Raw genomic sequence first — 23,276 nt, 5'->3', positions numbered from 1 at the left:
CCCATCTGCGGGATGCAGGCAGCACACACAACTACACTCTCCGGTCTGTGGAAAAACTTTTCTCCATGGAACCGGTCCCTGGTGCCCAAAAGGTTGGGGACCTCTGTGTTAAATGATATAGACAGTCCTCAACTTACTACTATAATTGAGGCCAGAATCCTTTATGTGATTGTGATGGTCATTAAATGAAGCATGGGTGTGCCTCAGACGGCTGGGGAGGATCTGGAGGCCTTGGACTGCTCCCCACCAGACTCTGAAGGACTCAGCCAGCCCACCACCTTGTGCAAAACTGCTGCAGGCTGAGAGGTCTCAGCTGCCTACAGAGCCCAACAGCGCACATAAATTGCTCTGCTTACCTCTCATATCCAGCCGATGCAAGGTGCAGCTTTCCTACAGAGGTCAGTTTGTGCAATTCTGCAAGTAGTTACCATTCTCTCGAGGCTTCTCGGGTGTGCTGGGGTGGAGAGCATTTCTGTTTCTGCACTCGGAGAAGGAGCTCAGCTTTGCTTTGTGCACAAAACAGAACTCCTCTGGTGGGTAAAGAAAAGCAGCTTAAATCATGAAGATTTAAGCTTTATTTCTGTACCGCACAAAAAGATGTGAGCTCTCCCCTACACAAAGATGGGAACTCCTCTGGTGGGGTGTAGAAACGAAGCTTAGATCTTCATGATTTAAGCTTCATTTTTTGCACTCTATGGAAGAATGCCAGCTGCCCTCAGCCGGCAGCTGCTTCAGTCAGCCCTTAGAGAAAACAGGGAATCGTCTTGGCAGGAGGCAAAACCTTGCAACCTTTCCTGCTGGTTTCCCCACTGACTTTCTGGGGCAGCCGGCAGAAAAGATCACATGATCACAGGGCACTTGGGAACTGTTGTAAGTGTGAACAGGTTTCCAAGCACCTGAAATGTGGTCATGTGACTTTAGCAGGGTGGCAGTGCAATGTTTTATGATGGCTAGCAGTGCTTTATGGGTCATAAAGGAACCTTTCCAAGGCAATTGTAACTACAAACAGTTGTTAAAACAGCTGGTCATAAGTTTAGGACTGCCTGTAAGCACAGGATCATGCCTTACATCAAATACTGAGATCAAATTACTCTAGCTGTCAGTGTCTTCAAAAACTCTCCAAAAGGGTTATTTCAGAAGCTCAAAACCGTAATTCATATTGTTTCTATACCAATCAGATAACAGGTGAATGTTTTCTAACAGGTTGTGCCCAGTGGTAAATACCAACAGAGTTCTTTCACAGGTTTTAAATCAGCTGCTCACACATATCTAAATTGTGTAATTGTAACTGTGAGTAACCCCAAACATTCCTCCCAAATCTAGCAAAACAGATCTAGCAAGTGAACTCATAAATGAATCTGGACAATCACTTTAAACTAGTTAACACATTCACAAAGTTTCTGTCAATTCCCTTGCCTCACAATGGTATTTAACGAACAGTTAAAATTTACTAAACAAATACATGAAAGGCAATGACGATACACCTGTCAAACTGATGGCTCCCAAAGGAACTATTTAACAATTCTGAGCTATAATTATGTTCATCAGAGATGATACCTCTCTTCACTGAAATTCAATGAAGCTCAGCTGTTTGATTGCAAATGAGGTGGGCATTGATGCAATACATTTTGAGATTTTGTTGTTGCTTTTGTTTATAATTTTACTTGCTCATTTTAGAAGGTAATAACACTAAGTCAACAGTATCAACCTTTCTTTATCAAGCAAGTCAAAGTGCATATCAGTTTTAAATAATTATATGCAAAGTCCTTTGCAGCAAATGGCATATTTCAAGGGCAGATGGAGGTTCTGACAGAAAATGGATTTCCTTCCCTCCTGACCATAGTGTTTCATATTTTGGAGAATTATAAAGAAGATAATAAAAGTGACAAATGCATACATTCCTAACTGGTTTTATCAATCCTGCAGCAGAAAAAGTTGGATGAAACAACCCTTAATCACATCTTTCCTTCTGTCCTTAAGCGACACAGAAGATTGTTCTAATACAAAAATTATCAGATGGGACTCTTGTCTCAGGGGCTATCAACTGATACTTTAATACATTTTAAACACTTAAATGTAAGAATTACATCTGGATCTCATATAAAACAAGATTAAAATGTCTCTCTCTATAACCTTATCAGTTGATGGAGGCCATTTGTTACTGCTGCAGCAACAACTTTTCATTTACTTGATATTCTATCTGAAAAAGATAATGTGCAGAAAAAAGTTGGTCTCAGAATTTCTATTTGAAAATGTAGTTCTGGGACTTTGGTTTGCAGAGAAAGGACTTCGTAGCTCCTGCTCTAGTGATCTCAAGTTACCAGGCTTGCCCAGTTTCAAGAAAATATTGACAAAAATGTCCACCCTGTACTGTTTTTATACTCATGAAATTCAAGAAAATCCAAATTTTATAGCAACTTTACAACAAAGTCAAAGTGCTTCAGTTTCAGGATGCTACAATGAGTCCAGGCATGGATTCAAAATGATTCCTCTGTCACAATGTATCTGAGACACATCATGTCCAGGAAGATTGTACTAGCCCACAGGTCTGCAACCCGCGGCTCCGGAGCTGCATGCGGCTCTTTCAGCCGTCTCCTGCGGCTCCCAGTCCTCTGCCATGTGCAGTCCAAAAAAAAAAAAAGTGGGACTAAAAAAGTTCAACTAATCAATTCAAATATGCAGGGTAGGTGCATATCTCGCCTTGGCTCCACTCTTCAGTCAAACCCTGTTCTGCGCATGCGCGCATGTACGCGCATGCGCACACATTTTTTGCGGCTCCCAGTTTTTCCTTTCGTGAGGGAACCGGTTCCGAGTGGCTCTTTCACTGTTTCAGGTTGCTGACCCCTGTACTAGCCAGTTATTATCATTCACCTGAACAAAAACGCACAACCATACTACAGTATAGATGACAAATACTCTTTTCTTTCTCAAGTCTCACCAATACTGTATGTATCAAAATTAACCCAATGCTAAAGAGAGGGGAGAGAATTCAGAAAGCATTTCTGGTACCACTTCTTTTGGCACATCCCCATATTTTTCCAGGCAATAGTTATCTGACTTCCGTGGGAAAAAGTAAATGGAGTAAAAGTGGTTTCTTAACTGGCATTTTTATGGTAAAAATTATCCAAAGTAAGAGTGGACAAATGGCTCTTCAGATGCCATTTCCATGTAGTAAAACACGAAGGACAGAAGAACATAAAAAGAAACCATATTCCCCCATTAGTCTTATACAGAGTTAGGAAGATGAGTTAATGGAGATGTGCTAAAGCATTTTTTAAGTCCAGGACATCCAGATAACATTCAGAAATGCCTCAGGTAAACATCTCCCTATTTCACTGAACTACTGTTAAGAGGGAGAAGGGACCACACAATCAGACTGCATGTTTCTGTGACTATAGCTAATCTGTAGGCAGCCCCAAGTCACCTGGTTTGTGAGATGTGCAGCTATATTAATTGGTTATATAAATATATAAGCAAATACACAAGTCCATCCATCCATCCTTGTGGCCAAGCGTTGTCCACACTGATTAGCACATATTTCTAAGATTTTACAGAAGACTTGCCTCTACCTATCTATATACAAAGGTATTCTTTTCTACAGAACCAGGAATTCCTTGCTCTATACTCATTTGCACTGTACAGTATCAATTTTCTTTGGCATACATGCGCCAGTAAAAAGAATACCAAGGTGTAGTATAAGTAAGTAAATATAAAAATAAATAAATAAATAAAATTATCATATAAATAATATGTTTCATCTTTTCACTAACAGCGTAAGGATGCGCATTAAGCAATTCCAATTTTATCTGGGGAAATTTGCTCTTTCAAGAACAACAGTCCTGGATATTTAACTCTGAAAGACTGAACATTTGTAAAGAGTTCAGTCAGGGTATCTTTTGCTTGTAGTTTTTTTTTTTTTTTAAAAAAAAACAAGATTCTCAATAAGTCACTTCTGTACATTAATCCAATGAAATAAACTAGAAAGCCGGCCAATTTTAGTTAAGACCTAGTGCTGCTGAATTGTGTCACCATCTTATTCACGTGGAGCTGGCTTTGATGTACAACACTGAATGAAATGAAAAAAATTGGGAAATATACAAGGGAGGTGGGAAGATTGGCATGTACCACCAAAAGAATATTAGGTACGTGAAAAATAGTTTCTTCCCCATCTTTGGTTAGCCAGAAGTTTCAACTGCATAATGGGAAAACTTCCACCAGCTAACAAATATAGTAAGATATTTTTTTGTCTAATACTCCCTTAGATATATCATCCCAGATCAGGCGTGGAAGCAAATACCCCAGAAAACCCCCAAATAAGAAAAGAATATGGTTCTACATGTGTAAGATCACAATGACACTCTCCTGCCTCCCCGAGGCCCTCAACTGCCAAAGATCATGGGGAAAACAGTCTCCCAGCACCTGCTTCTACATTAAAATAGATTTAATATTTTAAAACCATTTTAATCACATTTATGTTGAATGAAAATTATTAAGCTGAATACATAAAACATGATTTCACCTCAGTAGACAACCTGGCCTATGGTATCTGATTATCCCACGCTAGTTTTCACAGCTTTATTTTACTACAACCCTTCAGTGAAATAAATAAGGAAAGTGTGCTGAAAAAAGGCTTATGACTTTAAAACACACATTTTATTTTCAAAATAAAAATACACATTATTTTTTACAAAGAAAATACAAATAAACCTATGGCTGTACAAAAGGAAATGCTAAATGTGGGGTCTAGAACAACATAAAGACACTGAATCTGGCAGCTAATAGTTCAATCACCACTGGTTTTTTATTTTTTTCCCAAATGGATGAGCAGCATAGGGCTCCATACTAAAATGTTTAGTTTCGGACCACTTTTTATTTTATTAAGTCAGTCTTTTCCCTTATTTGCTAGCCCAAATGTTGTCTGTATTTAACACTGTTCTACTTTCCAGGGACTCTAGAACAGGGTTTAGCAGTTTTGATCAGTAGGAAATATTCTCTTTCTCCTATTAAAGAGCTTTATGAATTGGGGAGAATGGAAGAATGTTACAGAAACTATGACCTAGCTCTTTTCACTTTTAGGTAATAATGTAATCTTCTGCACTTCCATGTTGAACAGCATTGGAGACAGAAATAGTTGGAAATGGAAGGTACCCAAATGTTTTAAGATTTCAAAATCCGTATATACTTGAGTATAAGCCGACTCGAGTATAAGCCGAGACCCCTAATTTTACCCCCCAAAACTGGGAAAAGTTCTAGACTCAAGTATAAGCCGAGGCTGGGATCCGCCGAGTGGCTTTCAGCACTGGAGAAAATGCAAAATCGCTCGAGACCAAACTCGAAGGAATCAGCTGCCGGTGGGAGCGAGGCGATCCGTGCGGTCCCGTGACAGCCAGTCGGGCAAGCAACGCGAAGAGCGGCAGGGCTTTATTTTTGCACCGTGGAGCTCCCCCTCCCCCTAAACTCCCCCTCTCTCCCCCTTCCCCCCACTTCCCAGAGCTGAATACAGGGTATTAACCGGCGGCGGAGGCTTGCAGAACGGCGGATCGAGCCTCTGTCGCCGGCGGCTGGATCCGCGCTCCGCAAGCCTCTGCCGCCGGCGGTTCCAGCCTCCGCCGGCGGCAGAGGCTTGCGGAGCGCGGATCCAGTGGGGGGGAAAAGCCCTTTAGCGCGGATCCACCCTCCGCCGGCATGCAGGCAAATCCTGCTAAAGGGCTTTTCCCCCCCACTGGATCCGCGCTCCGCAAGCCTCTGCCGGCGGCAGGGCACGGATCCAGCCGGCGGCAGAGGCTTGCGGAGCGCGGATCCACCCTCCGCCGGCATGCAGGCAAATCCTGCTAAAGGGCTTTTCCCCCCCACTGGATCCGCGCTCCGCAAGCCTCTGCTGGCGGCAGGGCGCGGATCCAGCCGGCGGCAGAGGCTTGCGGAGCGCGGATCCACCCTCCGCCGGCATGCAGGCAAATCCTGCTAAAGGGCTTTCCCCCCCCCACTGGATCCGCGCTCCGCAAGCCTCTGCCGGCGGCAGGGCGCGGATCCAGCCGCCGGCAGAGGCTTGCGGAGCGCGGATCCACCCTCCGCCGGCATGCAGGCAAATCCTGCTAAAGGGCTTTTCCCCCCCACTGGATCCGCGCTCCGCAAGCCTCTGCCGGCGGCAGGGCGCGGATCCAGCCGCCGGCAGAGGCTTGCGGAGCGCGGATCCACCCTCCGCCGGCATGCAGGCAAATCCTGCTAAAGGGCTTTTCCCCCCCACTGGATCCGCGCTCCGCAAGCCTCTGCCGCCGACGGAGGGTGGATCCGCGCTCTGCAAGCCTCTGCCGGCGGCAGGGCGCGGATCCAGCCGGCGGCAGAGGCTTGCGGAGCGCGGATCCACCCTCCGCCGGCATGCAGGCAAATCCTGCTAAAGGGCTTTTCCCCCCCACTGGACCCGAGCTCCGCAAGCCTCTGCCGCCGGCGGAGGGTGGATCCGCGCTCCGCAAGCCTCTGCCGGCGGCAGGGCGCAGATCCAGCCGGCGGCAGAGGCTTGCGGAGCGCGGATCCACCCTCCGCCGGCATGCAGGCAAATCCTGCTAAAGGGCTTTTCCCCCCCACTGGATCCGCGCTCCGCAAGCCTCTGCCGCCGGCTGGATCCGCGCCCTGCCGCCGGCAGAGGCTTGCGGAGCGCGGATCCACCCGCTTTGTGTTACCTGCCATGAAACCAGTCCTTGCAGGCGTCGCACTCTATCATGAAGCGGGTTACATCGTAGGGCAGCCAGGCAGCGGAAAGAAGCAGGCAGGCAGGGCGCGGAGGTCCGGAGACCTGCCGACGTTTGGGGAGGTTTGGGGAGGTGCGCGCGCACCTCCCCAAACCTCCCCAAACTTCGGCAGGTCTCCGGACGGCGGCGGCTTGGGAGAGGTGCGCGCGATCCCGGAAGCACCGAAGCCTCAGCCGCGCGCAAGTCCTCGGTAAGTTCTTTTTTTTTGTTCACTGGAGTATAAGCCGAAGTGGATTTTTTCAGCCCAAAAAGTGGGCTGAAAAATTCGGCTTATACTCAAGTATATACGGTAATCATGTTTTAGAAATGAATCATGATAAACTACATAAAATCATATAAAATAGGGATAACAGTTCTTCAAGTCTTCATCAGGCCACAGGTGAAGAATTTTAGGATTGAGCATTTTACGTGCATGCACAGAATCCTGGCTTATTAAGAGCAAGCAGATAAGCTGGCTTATGCGGTTCAATTAGTCCTGCTTCCAGGAGCAAATAAAAAAACAAGTCCACTCTATTAAGCCAGAGTAAGAACAAACCTTAGCTTGCAGCTTTAGATTTATGAATAGTGCAAGAGATAAATGGTGCAATTCAGGCACAAAAAAGTTTATCTAGATCAAAGTTTTTATTATTTATTTTCTCTGGGGACTTTTTTTTCAAAATTTTGGTCTCTTACAGCTTCAGGAAGGGTTTGGCCACTCACACATCTCCAGAGAAAGCCAAGTCAATTTTTTTAGCCTTTCCAATTTGGGGCCTGATTTTACTTTACACTTATCTTACATGTAAATCTTTAAAAACATAACAAATGCCTCAAATTTCCATTTCTACCATCAATCTGTAGCTACTCAGTCCTAAGGGTTTTGAGAACTGAGAAACAACTGGATGACCTTGCCACAGTTACCCACCCCTGGCAAAATAAAGTAAGTAGGAGCAACTGAGCAGTACAGTGCTACCTTTATCCATTTCTGAGGTGTTATGCCAATCAGACCAGTATGATCCTGCTTATTAAAAGGACATCCCAGAAAAATAATATCTTCCCACAATATTTTTCTTCCTCAGTGATTGTGTGTGTGTTATGTATGTATTCTCCGTCATCAGTATGAAATGGTACTGTTCAGGAGAAAATTTTTATCACCTCATCTTGTGTATGGATGTAAAAGATCTTAATAACCTAGATGTTGTTAGAAAGATAACTAGAAATATAACCAGTGCAGAACAGTTTATGTTTCTGACCAAAGCTTCAGGTAATCTCCTATTGAATTTATTTTGCATATCTAATTTATCATACCTTACGTAGGACACAAAATATTGTGGTAGTCGTGATTCTGGGCAAAGAGTGATGAAGTAATAGAGCTATAAAGGCCAGATGAGTAAATGGGTAGCTTTGGCAAGAAGCCAAGCAAACGAAGCCTTTCACAAATCTTTCCCATTTCAAAATGTATTTCATTATTATAAGGCCTAGACATAACAACATAACGATCCTGGAATCAGCCTTCATACCAGAATCAGTATGGTCTCTTGGGCATATGCAATTTGTAGAATTTTGGGAGCCTCCCACAGAAACATATAAAACTGAAAACAAAAAGGGTGATGAAAGAGCTTCTGCCACTTGCTGTCACCCTATAGTGCATTAGGCTCCACAAAAATATCAAAGGACAGAATTGCATGAAATGCTAGGTGGCCTGATGCAGAAAGGAGGATTACAGCACGTTATGTTCTCACTTTCCTTTCCTTTTACTTGCCATTAATTAGTTCCAGGGCCTCCTCCTTGCTTCGGGTGATTTTATCTTCCCTCCATGATGAAGGTCTCCTAGATTGAGTGTGTTTCACCAAGAGGTGTGAGCATCGCACTTTTGTTGGCTCCCCTTGACCATTCTTGCTATTGCCAGTGGGGCGCTCCCATTGGCTGGCATTTGTGATGTGGTTGAAATAATAAACACGCCCTGCAAAATAAAATGGAATGATGTTAGTTCTAAGACAAATCAGATCATTAAGAGCTTCGTTCTTTCTTAAAATAAATTTCATATGGTCCTCCCTTCCCATCATGATACTTCAGTTTCAACTTCTCTTTCCAGGATTTAATTCACTCTCACTCTTTTCCACGTTAGCAGGTTGATATATTACTTCTCCAATGTATGCCACCAAGTGATTCAAGAAAAATACCCCCCAACTAGTTAGCACCAGGTACAACCCCACTGTTATGTTATTTTGTGATTTCACTGAATGTGCAAACTGTATGAAAGAATAACATATTCCAGGTAAGTTTTAATAAATTGTTTTTGTAATATCAAAAAGAAACATTTGGGGAAAAGTAAAAAAAAAATAACAGTGAAAGCAGAAATGTTCAATATAAAAAAAGCATTAGATACCATACTGATTTTCCAAGAGAATGCATGGGAAATGGATGTAAGGAAAGAGCATATACAAGCTGCTTGGAACAGAATGCCAAGAGTTACATTACAGAATGTCACAAATGTATATAAAGTTACATTAATAGTATGGAAATAAATGGCTCGTAAATTGTGGCAAAAATGGATATAAGGGAATTATTGCTGCAAGAAATCTAGACAAGAGAGACACTTATATAGAACATAATTTAAAAGAGCAGGGAATATAGCTAAGAAAGAGGAAAAGAAAATGCAGAATGACTTTGATAGGAAAAATGGGTTTTAGAAGCGGGCTATACAAGGAGCTTCCAGCAGAGTTAATGTAATTAAAATTGACAAAATGAATTGGAACTAAACTGGCACAAGGCAATGCTGGAATGAGTTTTTCAGAGATTTGTAGAGGAATGACAGGAATAAGCTGAATAATAGAATTGGAATAAGTATTATAAATCCAAGAAAAGTCTAAGAAGAAAATTAACAGAATTAGGGAACTTACAGACAGATAGTAATACACGAAAGCAAATGCTATTAATATAAATTTCCAAGAAAAATGATAATGAAAAGTCATACACGCTATGAGAATGTTAAAAACAATAAAGACTGCAGATATTGACAGCAAAAATTTTAAAATAAGAATGTGGATTACTTATAGAATGGCTGTGGAAAAACAGCAAGAAAAAAAAGGTGAATGCAAAACATTATGGAGATTAGTTCATTAAATACACTTAGGAAGATGCTCGGCCAAATTCTGATAGGAAGGTTATGAAAGATGATACTGAGCAAAATTTGTGAAGTAAATAATTTTATATTAGGCAGAGGACATGGAGACCATATGTCTCCATTTCACCGCGTCATGAGAAATGGATGTGAGAAATAAAGTTTCTTATGTTTTTTGATTAAGAGAAAGTGCTTGAAACAAAGCTTAATTGATGAATTGTTTTGTGCGAGTATGCAATTAAACATTGATGGCTGAAGACAGTAAAAGATGGATAAAAAACATACATGATAATAAATGGAATGTTTAACAAACAGTTCAATGCTAAAAATGTATACGACATGTATATTCCTTTGACTGCTTTAATGTGTTTAGAATAAATCTTGGAGACACCAAAAAGTTTTGCTTTTGCTGCCCTCTTGTGGTGCCTGGAGGTGGTGGGGGCCTGGGTGTAATACAACAGGCTTAAGCAGAACCCTGATAATTTGAATGGCTTTAGATACATGGAGTCTTAGGATACATAACTTAACATCTTTAGTTCTGGATGGGGTTGCATTTCCTGAGACAGATCCTCTGCACAATTTGGGAGTCCTCCTAAACTCACGAGTCCTGCTCAAAGAGCAGATGCACATTGTGGCTAGAAGAACTTTTATACAACTTTGAATTGTGCACCAGTTGTACAGAATAGAATAGAATAGAATAGAATAGAATAGAATAGAATAGAATAGAATAGAATAGAATAGAATAGAATAGAATAGAATAGAATAGAATAGAATAGAATAGAATAGAAATAGAAATAGAAATAGAATAGAATCTGGAAGGGCCCTTGGAGGTCTTCTAGTCCAGCCCCCTGCTCAAGCAGGAGAACCTATACCATCTCAGACAAGTCTAGCCTCTTCTTAAAAATCTCCAGTGATGGAACACCGATTTCTGAGCTTAGTCACTCGTGTCCTGGTCATCTTACGCTTAGACTACTACAGTGCAATCTACACGGGGCTATCCTTGAACAGCATTTGGAAGCTACAGATGCATGAACACTAGGGTGGCCCATGCTACACTACGGTTGCACAAATTGCACTGGTTGTTGGTTTGCTTCTGGGTCCAATTCAAGGTTTGGTTTTTGTTTTTTTAAAATCCCATTTATATCCCGCCCTTCTCCGAAGACTCAGGACGGCTTACAATCTAAAGCACAAATCAATGTGCTTAGCAATAGCCTTCATTCTATGTATATGCCTGCTTATTAGGGCTTTCGCCCCCCCCCCCCCCAGCGGCATTATTACAAAGTCAGTTTATTGCCCCCAACAATCTGGGTTCTCATTTTACCTACCTCAGAAGGATGGAAGGCTGAGTCAACCTTGAGCCTGGTGGGACTCGAACATGCACTAATTGCAGGCAGCTGGTGTTACTTAAGGAGGCATTAGTCCACTGCTCCACCAAGACTCTTTACCTTTAAAGCACTTTATGGCACAAGTCCACGTTATCTGAGTGACCATCTCAGCTCAATGGGATTGGCCTGCCCCACTTGCTCTGGCAGAAGGGACATACTCTGGATCCTGTAGGCCAAGGAATTGCAGCTGGGGGAAGTCCAGGAAATGAGCCTTTTCTGCTGTGATTCCCGCCTCTCAAGTTGAAATCTATCCCCATGGCCTTTCAAGAGCCTGAAAACCTAGATTTGCCAACTGACTTGCAGCCCAATGAGGGCATCCCATTTTGGAGGCAGATAGTAGACTAGTACAAGATTTCACCTCAACCCCATATATGCACTGGTTCTTTTTATCCATTTTAACATTAATTTTAATGTTTTAGCTTTTAACATCTGCTGTTTTAATGTTTTAATTCTCTTATTGTTTTTTTGTGACATTATAAGCTGCCCAGAGGTGCTTGGTAGAGAGACGGACAGGACACAAATTTAATAAATAAATTCTTGTGGTGGTATTACTATAGATATGTTGATCGGGAACACAGATACACATGTATCTTGTATGCAAATGATGTTAAACCTCTGGCTAAGAACCCAAATGATTTACAATAAACATTAGGCTGTATGACATAATGAGAAGCACAAATATGAAACATAATGTAACAAAGGCCAAGGCTGTTGTGTTTGATAGGAAAACTAAGCTAACAATGGCAAGTTATACATGAAGGGAAAAAGCAGATTAAAAATGAATTTATATAGCTTGTTTGAATGTTTACTAAAAGATGGGAAAATGAAGCCAATTTAAGTTATGAACAGGCTGGTAAAAAGTACCGAGTAGTATGTTTCTCTATTGTAAGAGAATGCTGAAAAAAAGCATAAATGGATGTACTTAAGAATGTGTTTCTGGACACTTTTTACAAGGAAATGAAAATTCAGTATGAAAACATAAAATGCAGATGGAATGGCCTACTGAAGAAGCATGAGCAGTAAAGGAAGAAGACATGGGAACATTAATTATAGACTGAGTGCAAAAAGATGAGCAAAAAGGAACACTGAGGTAACTTGGTCGTATTAAAAGAATGAGAAAAAAATATACTGGAAGGGTGAATTAGTCAAGAGAAAGGAGAAGTGCAAAACAATTGCAATTGGATGGAGTAGATTAAATCCTGAAAAAGATAAGAGGTGAGAACTTTGAAGAACAAATGCAATGTATAGCGCATGTAAGTGGCAAAGTAGAAGGCAAGGATGCTTTGTGAGGATAGAATGGTATAAAATGTATAGTAAATGGTATTGGTGTAAGCTAGTTTTAGGTATGGTTTCTTTTCTTTTTTTGTACTGCATTTATCTTTATTTTCTTATTTATTCAATTTCTACAGCTCAATATCTCCGGCATACTTTTACTCCTTTTCTCATTCAGTGCAATATTGCTTATCACAATAGTATTATGGGTATATTTCATTGGAAAATCATTACTAGACCAAGACATGATTTGTAAGCAACAACAATCAAATGTCTATCATTGAGATATGGTAAGCTCAGCTGCTGAAGAAGAAATGGCTATATGAATAAATTCTCAACACAATATGCACATCACACACATAATATGCAATTTTACATGATACATTTTGGCGCCAAAGGATTCCGCAAGATTACAGGCAATGTTAAACTTTGCAATTACACCTCCTGAGTCACTAAAGGGATAAGAAAACAGTTTTTCTCTATAAGATATTCTTTAAAAAAATGACACACTTTTAAAAAATGGTATCAAAAACTAATATTCTTTTTCTCATATTTCTCATACTTTAATCGTTGTAATTTACAGCATTTACAGAAAATGCTAAAATTGTTTTTCAATTTTATTAAATGATCTGAAAAACAACCTGGTTTAGAATGAAAATATAAAAATAAGCATATAATATTTAAATCTTTTCACTTCAATCACTGTCTGTCAAAAATAGATAAACGTAAGTGATTTTTTTTAAATACAGAAAGAAAAATCCACAGAGAAATAACTGACTTTCATCAATTACGATTTTATACTATTTTCTCACTTTTCAACTACTTTGCTCATAAAATGCAGAAGAAAAGCTAATAATGGATTAGATAACTCTCCCATACCAACATCTGGGCAAAGGACAAACCATATTATATTAAAATGGAAAAGACTGCAAAGCAGTGAGAATGCAGATGTTCAGATTACTAGAATAATATCATCACAGCTCATCATCTTCCAGAATATACTGTTAGGAAATAACTATTTTATGTTTGAATTATATTCATTCCAAGATCAAACTAGTTAACAGGAAAAGAGGCTGGAGAGCATGACACTGCAAAAACTGTTAATTGCTTTTTAAAAAACACTGTAGTGAACTCCAGATAATCTTCAATTTACAACCACAAATGGGACCAGAATTTTGGTCCTTAAGCAAAGTGACCATTAAGTGAGTCATCACATGACCACATCCAATTTCACAACCAATTTTACCATAGTCATTAAACAAATGGTAAACATGGTTGTTAAGTGAATCGTGTGATTGTTAAGTGAATCTGGCTTCCCCAATTGACTTTGCTTGCCAGAAGCTGGCTGGGAAGGTCAGAAATCACAATCAAGCAACCGCAAGAAGATACTGCTACTGTCATAAATGGGAACCGGTTGCCAAACACCCAAATTGTGATTAAATGAGGGTGTGTGTGTGTGTGTGTGTGTGTGTGAATTGTAACTTCAAGGACAGATCATAAGTCACTTTTTCCAAGGCCGATGTAACTTTGAACCGTTGTTAAATGAACAGTCATACATTGAGGACTGTCTGTACAGACCTTTACACACCAAAACTTCTTTCTTAGCCCAACTGAGGCTCAGAAAAGCCACAGCATCAATTGTCTAAATGTAAAATTTTCCATTTGGTGCCCTAACATTTGAACCTGGTCGCAAAAATCCATTTCAAAACTTTTAAGTAATTTAAAATACCATACAAATAGCATGCCCTTCTCTTCTAACTCGACTTTGAAAACATCAGTATAGATGCTTCTATAAACACCCCCAATGAAATTGATTTAAGTGGTAGTTAATGTTTTTCCTAATCTAAAAGCCCACCACTCTGTTTTTGAGGATCTCATCAACTCATACAACTATGACTTTCTCAGACTTCCCTGTTGATACAATCCATTCATGTACTTGTTCGCTGTCTTTCTACAACTAAACTTCTTGATGTAGATACCGTTTCGCCAAAAGTAAGGCCTGCCCTGAAAATAAGCCCTAGCTTGATTTTGGGGGGTGGGCCTAATATAAGCCCTACCCCCCAAAATAAGCCCTAGTTTTGGGGCGAGGCACACATCTAAAAATCAAGCTAGGGTGGGTGTGGGGGTGTGGAGCTGCCCCACACGCCCCGCACCCACTCTCCTTGCAGCCAGGCCTCTCCTCGCTAGCCCACTTCTTCTGTGGTGTCTTCTGCAGCCAGGCCTGCATTTCTTAGTCACAGGCCTTTCCGGAAGGCCACTGCAGCCAAGAACCGAGCTATGGATTGAATCCATAGCTTGGTACTCAGCTGTATAGGCCTTCCAGAAACGCTTGACTGCAAAATGCAGGCTGGAATGCAGCTGCAGAATGAAGCTGCTCCTTCAGTCAGAAGAAGTGGGCCAGCTGGGTGGGGCTGTCGGTGCCTGAGTGGAGTATAAAAAACACCCCCTGAAAATAAGACCTGGTGCCTCTTTTGGAGGCAAAATAAATAAATAAATAAGACCCAGTCTTATTTTCGGGGAAACACTGTATTTCTATTATCTCTCATTTTTGCATTCAGTCCACACTCACACCCGACTCTTAATCGTTTTACCTTTTAATTTCCACTGTTTCATAAACTGATGCGCATTTTGATGCCAGCCACCTTTAAAATTTTGTGAACTAGCAAATGTTGTGAATGTATATGCAAAGCTGTATTAAATCTTAACTGGAAAAAGTAACTCATTAAAAAAATATAGCACAAATGTCCTTATGCGCAAAGCAGGTTATGGTAATCACAGTCACTTGCTAGCAGCAAATAAAAGATATGGCAAACAGATGTACACAGAATTCGACTCTTAACTCTAGCCCAAGCAAAAATATTGAAATAAGCAATGGAAGTAAAAAACAGTTATGTGCTTTACAGCCTGAACCTAGTCCAACAGCAGGAAGGAACTGACTGCAAATAAGTAACAGCAAGGATTCACCTCAACACATACCATGAAAAATACAGTAACAACCAAGTGCAGTATTTTGATTCCTTACTCAAAGCTTCTTTCTAATACAAATGGACAGCACAAACTTAACTCTCCTTAAAAAGATCAACAAAGCAAAATTATTTGTGGATATGTGAAAAATTTTAAAGCAGGGCAATATTATCTACAATACATTTGCCAAATGTATTTTTGCACTGTCAATCTGCCTGAAAAAGAAGAGAGTTTACAGAAAGACATTATAATTTATAAACTTGAAATTCCTTCAGTTAATTTTGAAAAAGCAGTAACTGCACGTACAGGCAAGAGCAATCTTTTATAATGTGCAAAAAAAATTAACTCTGAACATGTCTTAGCTCCTCATGTCCTTTGTTCAACTATCTACGGCCAGTGGTGGCAAAGAGCCTGTATCTGCTATTTTAATGATCACTACCCTCTCCAAGTCTCCATATAAAATCATGGAACGATGGAGCACACATGTAAAGTGGAATGAAGAACCTCATTTTGCTCCAATAATTTTGCATCTTATTATCTCCCTAAAAGAATCTTATAGATTGTAAGTTATGTCCCAGGATCACTCTATTTTTAACCAAGTTCTAAGACTCTTGACTTTATCATGATGTCACAAGATAAATATACAAATACACCTCAGACTTATGGGGAAGAGAGTTGACACAATTCTGGACCATTTTTATTTCTTTAGGTATCACTATTTTCCAACTGTTAATCAAAAAAAAATACAAATACAAATAAAATGAACTTAAATACGGAATCCATCCTGAATACTTTATAAGGGAGTACATTCTTAGTTTCTTCTCCTTTAAACCTTGAGAAGAACATCGGCAACAACTTCTCAATGATTTTGACTTGTTCTAATGAACAATTTTATCCTGCCTATGCAACATCATGTTTTTGAAGGCAGCACAGCACACCCATTTTTCAGAAGCTGCAATGAGCTCCAACAAGGTACTGAGGAATTATCAGCTTTGTTTTCTTCCTACATTTACAATTATAAAAAGAATCTAATCCATGGATAAATTAATACATTTTGGGCAAGTTCTTATGCTACCATATTTAGGGACATTTATAAGGGAACCTCATTGTGGAAGCTGAAGGAAGTCCAAAGACAAGAAAGCAAAATATGCAAATGTGCCTGCATAGTTCTGGTAAAGATATGGAACTCAAGAAAAGAAAAGCTAAACCATTAGTGCTACAAACCTAATAACAAGGCTCAGCGTACACCATTTAGCTTTTTAAAGTATTTTCCTTCCTCCAAAGGAAAAACAGGTTAGAAGCTAGCAAAGGTGTGGGGACTATGCTGTTTTCAACAAGGTAATTTATGCATGATTGTCATCGGTCACAAAAAGTTAGTTAGTGCATCCAGTAAATTGAAGGAAATGATCAGCAATCTGCTATTTTTCAGCTGAGATCTAGAAAAATTTATAAGAACAGTGACAAAAAATTATCAGTAATATCAAACTGAATAATCAAAAACACAGCCCAGTTTGTGACTGGTGTTTGATTACACTATGGCTTACTTTATCTAATGCAAAGACTGACTACTGCAAACTGTAGGAGAGAAGAACTTGTGGGGGGGGTCTCAATGACATGGAGATATTGTAACAATCTGAAATCTAAATTACATAATTGAAGCTTAATCTTTCCTATCCTGAGAGTTAATGAAAAGCTAAACAAACTCAATGTGTGAGTAAAATAGCCTCAGGGAGGTGCCCTGGTGGTAGTGATTAGAATGCAGTACTGGGGTTCGATCCTGAGAGGGCTCAAGGTTGACTCAGACTTCCATCCTTCCAAGGTCTTTAAAATGAGGACCCAGATTGTTGGGGGCAATTAAGCTGACATTGTAAACAGCTCCGAGAATGCTGTAAAGCACTGTGCTGTAAAGCACTGTAGGGCAAATGCAAGTCCAAGTGCTATTGCTATCAAGATGTTAAGATGTTGGGGAAAAAATAAGTTAAACTGTATTTCAGTTGTTATGGAATCAGATTTAAAAAAGTCTCATTTCTGATTTCTTAGGAAAATACAATAGCATAATTGCATATATGACGATAAAATAAAATAATAAAATAAAATAAGAAGTTTGGTTCACCCAAAAGCAGGAGTACATGATTTCTATTGGTTTGCAGGCTGCAGGCAGTTTGCACGGCACGTCAAGTTTTATGATCTAAACTAGATGGGACACAATTTGTTTTTTGGACGTGTGAAGGGCTTTAAGGTCACCACTTTAACCCCCTTCCAAAACTGGAAAAGGGAGGCTTTTAAAAAAAATTCTATGAACTCTGCAGGTCATGGAAGCGATGTCTTATATTTTGCAATCCTGATTTACATAATATGTATGTTTTCATACAATAGTGCCAGAAATATTCTGACCCAAACAGAAAAACTTGGTAAATATATGAATATATGAGAAACCTTGCAAAATAGGAAGTGTTATGATTATATTCAGATATCAAATGTACACATAAACAGGAAAGGACACAGAATGTAATTCAGTTGTATATGTATGCTTCAAAGATATACAGAGCCCAAACCTAAAAGCAAATTTCTTTTAAGATAAAAATACCAGCCTATGTACCATGTTCCCAGACCTGTACAATATTCCCACAACCCATTAGAAGTTGGAGAGAAATGAACCAGAGTTAGAGAAATCCTATGAACCTGGGTACTATCTTCCTCCTACATTATAGAGATAAATAGTCCCAAATAAATCATGACATTTCTAAAATACTGCGTGCTGACTATACAATAGCTACTTACAATTCTAGCCAAAGTGGTGTCAGGGATCTGGTGCTCATTGTAAACTATATTGCTATCAAATTTAAAAAATTCTATGCCACTCAAGAGTCACTATATCAGTGAGATGGGCAGCATGAGAAATTTAATAATAAAGTCAAATCTGTAGAAGCCCAATGTAATCATATTTAACTTCAAAAATGGCCATCTCAAAATAGGTACATTAGTTTAAACATGTCAAAGAAGCTTCCAGTTCTCTGAAAGAAAAAGGGTTACTAACAATTTAATGAATGCAAACTTGGCTACAAGAGATGCAAATAGATTTGAGAAGATGTCACTGTGGTTAATGAACAGTCATGAGACAAAAAAAACTTCCTTTAAAAAGTGGAAGTCTAAAATTAAGAAGAGCAAAAAGAACTCAATGCCAACAAAAGCAAATTTGACTTTTTAATAAAGTAAATGAAAAAGCAAAGCGATTTAGAAAGCCTAAGTAGGACCTTCAGCAAAATGCTGCAGAATGTGAGTTCACAATCAGAATTTTACTCATCCAATATAACAACTCTCTCTGTTTCCTGTTTCTCTTTCCGACTGATAGACATTCTACAAGGCTGATTTGCATATTCAGTCATTACTCATTGGGGCAGGGAAGAGGGGTGGACAACCCCTTCAGTTCTTTTTTAAATATTTTGTACTCCACAAATCTTCAATACATCCTACCTTTTTCTTTTTCGTCCTCCATCTCTTAGCACAATTTTCTTCCTTGGACAATATGAACCTGTCTAATGCTCTGAGAATATATCTCCTGCTGAGAGCAAGTAGCTTGGCTAAATGCCTCTGTACTTCCTGATTTGATCTGTAGTCCTTCCTCTTTCTATTCTTTCCTGTGACTACACACATGTAACCCTTTCTAATGCTGTGTGGGGAGAGGTTTTACCATTTGCTTTATCAATGTTTTTCTACTTCTGCAATATTAAAATAATTTTCAGCAAATTGTTATAAAACATGCATTTTTCCAAGTAATGTTTGGCTTATTAACAATCAGCAAGTAAACTTCAGTATCTCTAAACCCATCAGAAGTGGAGAGAGGAAAATCAGAATAGCTACACAATTAGATTACAAGACTGAAAAGAATACTAAGCAAAACTACAGAGTAGCTGAATGCATTTGCCATGATTGCAGAAAATGCAGTCAACAAAGCCTTATTTTCTAAAAGGAGAATTATATCAAACAGATGCAACAGAATTACATTTAGGTTTAACAGACATACTAAAATTTTTAAAAACTATGTGTTTGGATGGCATATTGTAGCTAAAGCATGATCAAACTATAGTACTTTTGGGGAAATCCAGCTTCCAATGTATACCAGTTATAAAATCTCAAATGGATGATTATTTCTCAACCTAGCCCACCTTCTTGCAGAGTGGTTACCAAGATAAAATATGGGCAGTAACCCTGCCTCCACCTTGAATGAAAATCAGGGGAGAAATGTCATAATGCAATGTAGTTGTTATAATCAGTCATTATTCAGAAGGTAATATCCTTTTTTATATATAAAAATATATAATAGACCCAGAAACTGTTTATCTTTGGTTGAAATCAAAATCAAGGGCTGAATTAAATATCTGAAAACAGTTACACAACTTCTATAAAGGAATATATTACCTTAAAACCTTTTCAAATTTGTCTTAGAAAATATGTATAGAGTGGCCAGTTACTTATACTTTCATACAAATGCATGAAAAACATCCTCACCAAAGGACTTCTATAAAGTATGTGAGAAGAGAATAAATCCTATTAATCAGAAATAGTTTAAGTAGGAAGTTGAGGCTAGCAATAAATGGCTAGTATGCATCACTAATCAGTCTCCCAAAGGACAGATACATTTTAAACGGGCTAGAGGACAAGGTAACAAAATAATTTGTGGAAGACAAATTATTTAATCTGGTGAAATCTTCCCATTATATACCTTCGAACTGATGAGCAGGCATGAAAATGGCAAAAAGGATCATGGTGGAGAGCTCAAAAGAAGTTAAATCATCGTGCAACAGCAGTAGGAACATTGGTGATAGGAGTAACTAATTTTTTTTGCAAAATGATGGAATATGGAGAAAATTAACAGGGGCATTTTCTGTTTTTTAGAAAACTAGAATTTGAGTTCACACAATGATAGGGAATTGCCACAAGCAAATGCTTTTACAAAATGCATAACATAGGGAATTCACTGCTATAAAATCAAGCTGTTTGAAGAAGGGATTAAGCAAATTCACGAGTGAAGATATTATGTTCTTTTCTTAAAATAAATGAGTGTCCATGTTCAGGAATTAATGCTGGATACTGTTTGCATATATGGGACGGGAGTAGTGGAAAAGAGGTACAACAAATAGCTTCAGGTTCTGCTGATTTGTTTCCTAAATGCTTCAGAATGGCCACCATTGCTAATATTCTGGTTACTGCAGCGGAGGAACCCTTCCTCTGATTCATCAGAGTTCCTTCCATGATTTTCACCACAGCTCCTCCCCTCTCCCGCCCCAGAAACACACACATCACTCTATTTGAATTCACAGCATCGGGTCAAAAATGTAACTGGGAAGGTGCCAAATTACCTTCACTTTACACAATCCTGAAAACACAAGATTCCTAATGAAATGGCCTATGGGGGGGAAAAAAAGCCCTTAAAGGCAGGTAGGGGGTGGGTGGGTGCTTATTTCATTGAAACGAATAAGAAAAACGATGGTAAAATTAATTGGAAGTTTATTTTTTATTGTTTTAAAACACCATCAAAGAAAGGAATAGCTATGGGGAGGGGGGGGAAAGGGGGGAGGGAGCAAAAAAGGAGGGCGAAAGAATACTGAGATAAATGGGAACGGATTTAAAAAGAATGGAAAGGGGGGAGGAAGGGAAGCGATATACATAATGCCAGTTTTCAAGAGCCTGCAGTGTTGTTTTTTTCCCCGAAGGAGCCGTAGCAGCAGGCGTCTAAGCATGCAAGCCCGCCCAAACACGTCCGCCTTACGGAATTCCCCCTCCGAAAGCATTCCCTCCAAATTCAAACGCCTCCGTTCGAGACCAGAGATTTATTTATTTTTTCTCCCCGTCTTCAACCGTCTTTTTCACGGGAACTCTTCTTTTCCAAAGGAAAAAGGCCGCCACTCCCTCGGGCAAAAAAGAAAAAAAAGGCCTCACTGACCCCGCCTCCGCCTCTTTCCCCCCCCCCCCAGCAACAAGCTCCGTGTGTCAGGCCCTCTCTCGTCGCTTCAGACGGGGACGTGCACATATAACAACCTCCCGGGACACCCCTCCAGACCCAACCTCAACCCTTCCCTCCGCGGCGGTACCGGAGCTGCGGCTCATGCGCTTCTCCCAGCCCGCGGGGAGCTTCTCCTCCTCCGCCATCTTCCCTCGTCTCACGGCAGCAAGCGCAGAGCCGGCCACGCCCACTTCTCCTGGCAACGCCGCCACCGCCGCCGCCACCGCACGCGCTCAAGAGCACCCGCGGCCTTTCTCGCGACAACCAGCGCTTCTTCCCGCCATTGGCCGCTCTGGCGGGAAAGCCTCGTTCCTATTGGCGGGTTTTGTGAAAAAAAAAGAAAAGAAAAGACGATGGAATCCCTCTCGGAGAAGGCCTATCTAACCTGTCCACGATCTGAATCTCATTGAAACTATTGGTAGAGGAGAAATGGAGGAGGACGTGGTGGTGGTGGTGGTGTTGGCGGCGGCAGGTCGGAAAGGAGGAGGATGAGCCTCGGGCGAGGGCGAATCAGCTTTAAAAGGCTGGAATCTTTTGAAACGTAAAGATGGAAATCTTTTTAATATCCGCAAGTTGGATGGATAACATTCTCTAAAATGGTGACTCCCGCCCCATTTTGAAATGCATCCTTAAAATTCTCCTGCCTTTGGCTGGAAACGGTGAGAGTTAAAGGTCGAGGAGAATTGCCTAGAATGAAATTGAGTCAAAAATCACCTAGAGATGCAGGCAGATAAGGTGCTCGCTTCTCCAATTCCAAGATTAGTTACGGCCTCTTTTGAAATTCAATCTGCCAGCCGTATCTGTGCTAAGCTAACTGCTGAAAGAGGATAGTATTAGTCATAGGGGAGCCTCCCGACTAATTCCAGTCTTGGCATATGGGTCCTCCGTACAGGTTTTTATTATTACATTGATAGGCTATCTTTTATTGTGGCTCAGACTGTGGTGCAATTGGCAGTGTAAATTTCTTGGGTAATTTTTTAATGCCGGGGTCAGACCATTTGCAGTTTGGTCTCTAGCAAAGATCATTTTCAGCCCTCCTACCCTGAAACCACAGATAGTCCTTGACTATCATACAATTCATTTAGTGACCAACATCCAATTTATTTAGTGACCAACATCACTGAAAAAAATGATGTGACCATTTTTCACACAACCATTACAGCATCCTCATTGTCATGTGATCAAAACTCAGATGCTTGGTAACTGACTGATATTTATGATGGTTGCAGTCTCCTGAGACCATGTGATCACCTTCTGACAAGCAAAGTCAATGGGGAATCCAGATTCATTTAACAACCATGTTACTAATTTAACAAAGTGCAGTGATCCATGTAACAACTGTGGCAAGAAAGGTCATAAAATGGGGCAAAACTCACTTAACAAATGTCTCACTCAGCAACATAAATTTTGGGCTCAATTGTGATTGTAAATCAAGGACTACCTGTACTGAAACTTGCTCTATTCTCACTTGTGAAAAAACACCAGGAGACTCAGTCTCCCATTGTAACAAGTGCAGTCTCAACCTCTCTCACATGGCTGGGACCACATAAAAGAGAGTATATTGTTGCACATGCTTAAGATGCTTAGTCACTTTAGGCAAAGTTGTCTCAAAAAATGGTTTGGTTTGGGTGGAGGGGGTGCAAGAGACTTGAAATGGGAGACACAAAGAATGACCTGCAACTGAGTGTCTGTATGCTAGAATAATTGCTTGTGCAACTGGGTAATAACATCATTTGCCTAAATCCAGTATGGCATAGTCCATTGATCTCAAACTAAAATCACAGGTACCCTAGGAAGACTAGATA

General features: G+C 40.3%; 1 protein-coding gene across 4 annotated transcripts in view; it reads right to left on the bottom strand.

The window, feature by feature from the left end:
• Window positions 1-21,638, bottom strand: part of PIN1 (peptidylprolyl cis/trans isomerase, NIMA-interacting 1) — a 51,179-nt gene extending 29,541 nt beyond the window's left edge. For all 4 annotated transcript variants that reach the window (XR_014025225.1, XR_014025226.1, XR_014025227.1 and 1 more), the window contains exons 1-2: window positions 21,560-21,638; window positions 8,485-8,685 (exon numbers count right to left, since the gene is read on the bottom strand). Coding sequence is in view for 1 of the 4 variants with exons in the window: in XM_081318494.1 (XP_081174620.1) it covers window positions 8,485-8,685; window positions 21,560-21,617 (259 nt within the window). In the remaining 3 variants the exon portion in view is untranslated. The remainder of the gene's footprint in view (window positions 1-8,484; window positions 8,686-21,559) is intronic.
• Between the last annotated feature and the right edge of the window lie 1,638 nt (window positions 21,639-23,276).

Source organism: Vipera berus, assembly GCF_964194415.1.
Source record: "Vipera berus genome assembly, chromosome: 2".
In the NCBI taxonomy this organism is placed as follows: domain Eukaryota; kingdom Metazoa; phylum Chordata; class Lepidosauria; order Squamata; family Viperidae; genus Vipera; species Vipera berus.
Note: the sequence above shows the minus strand (reverse complement) of the source record. Positions and strands in the feature narration are given on the sequence as shown.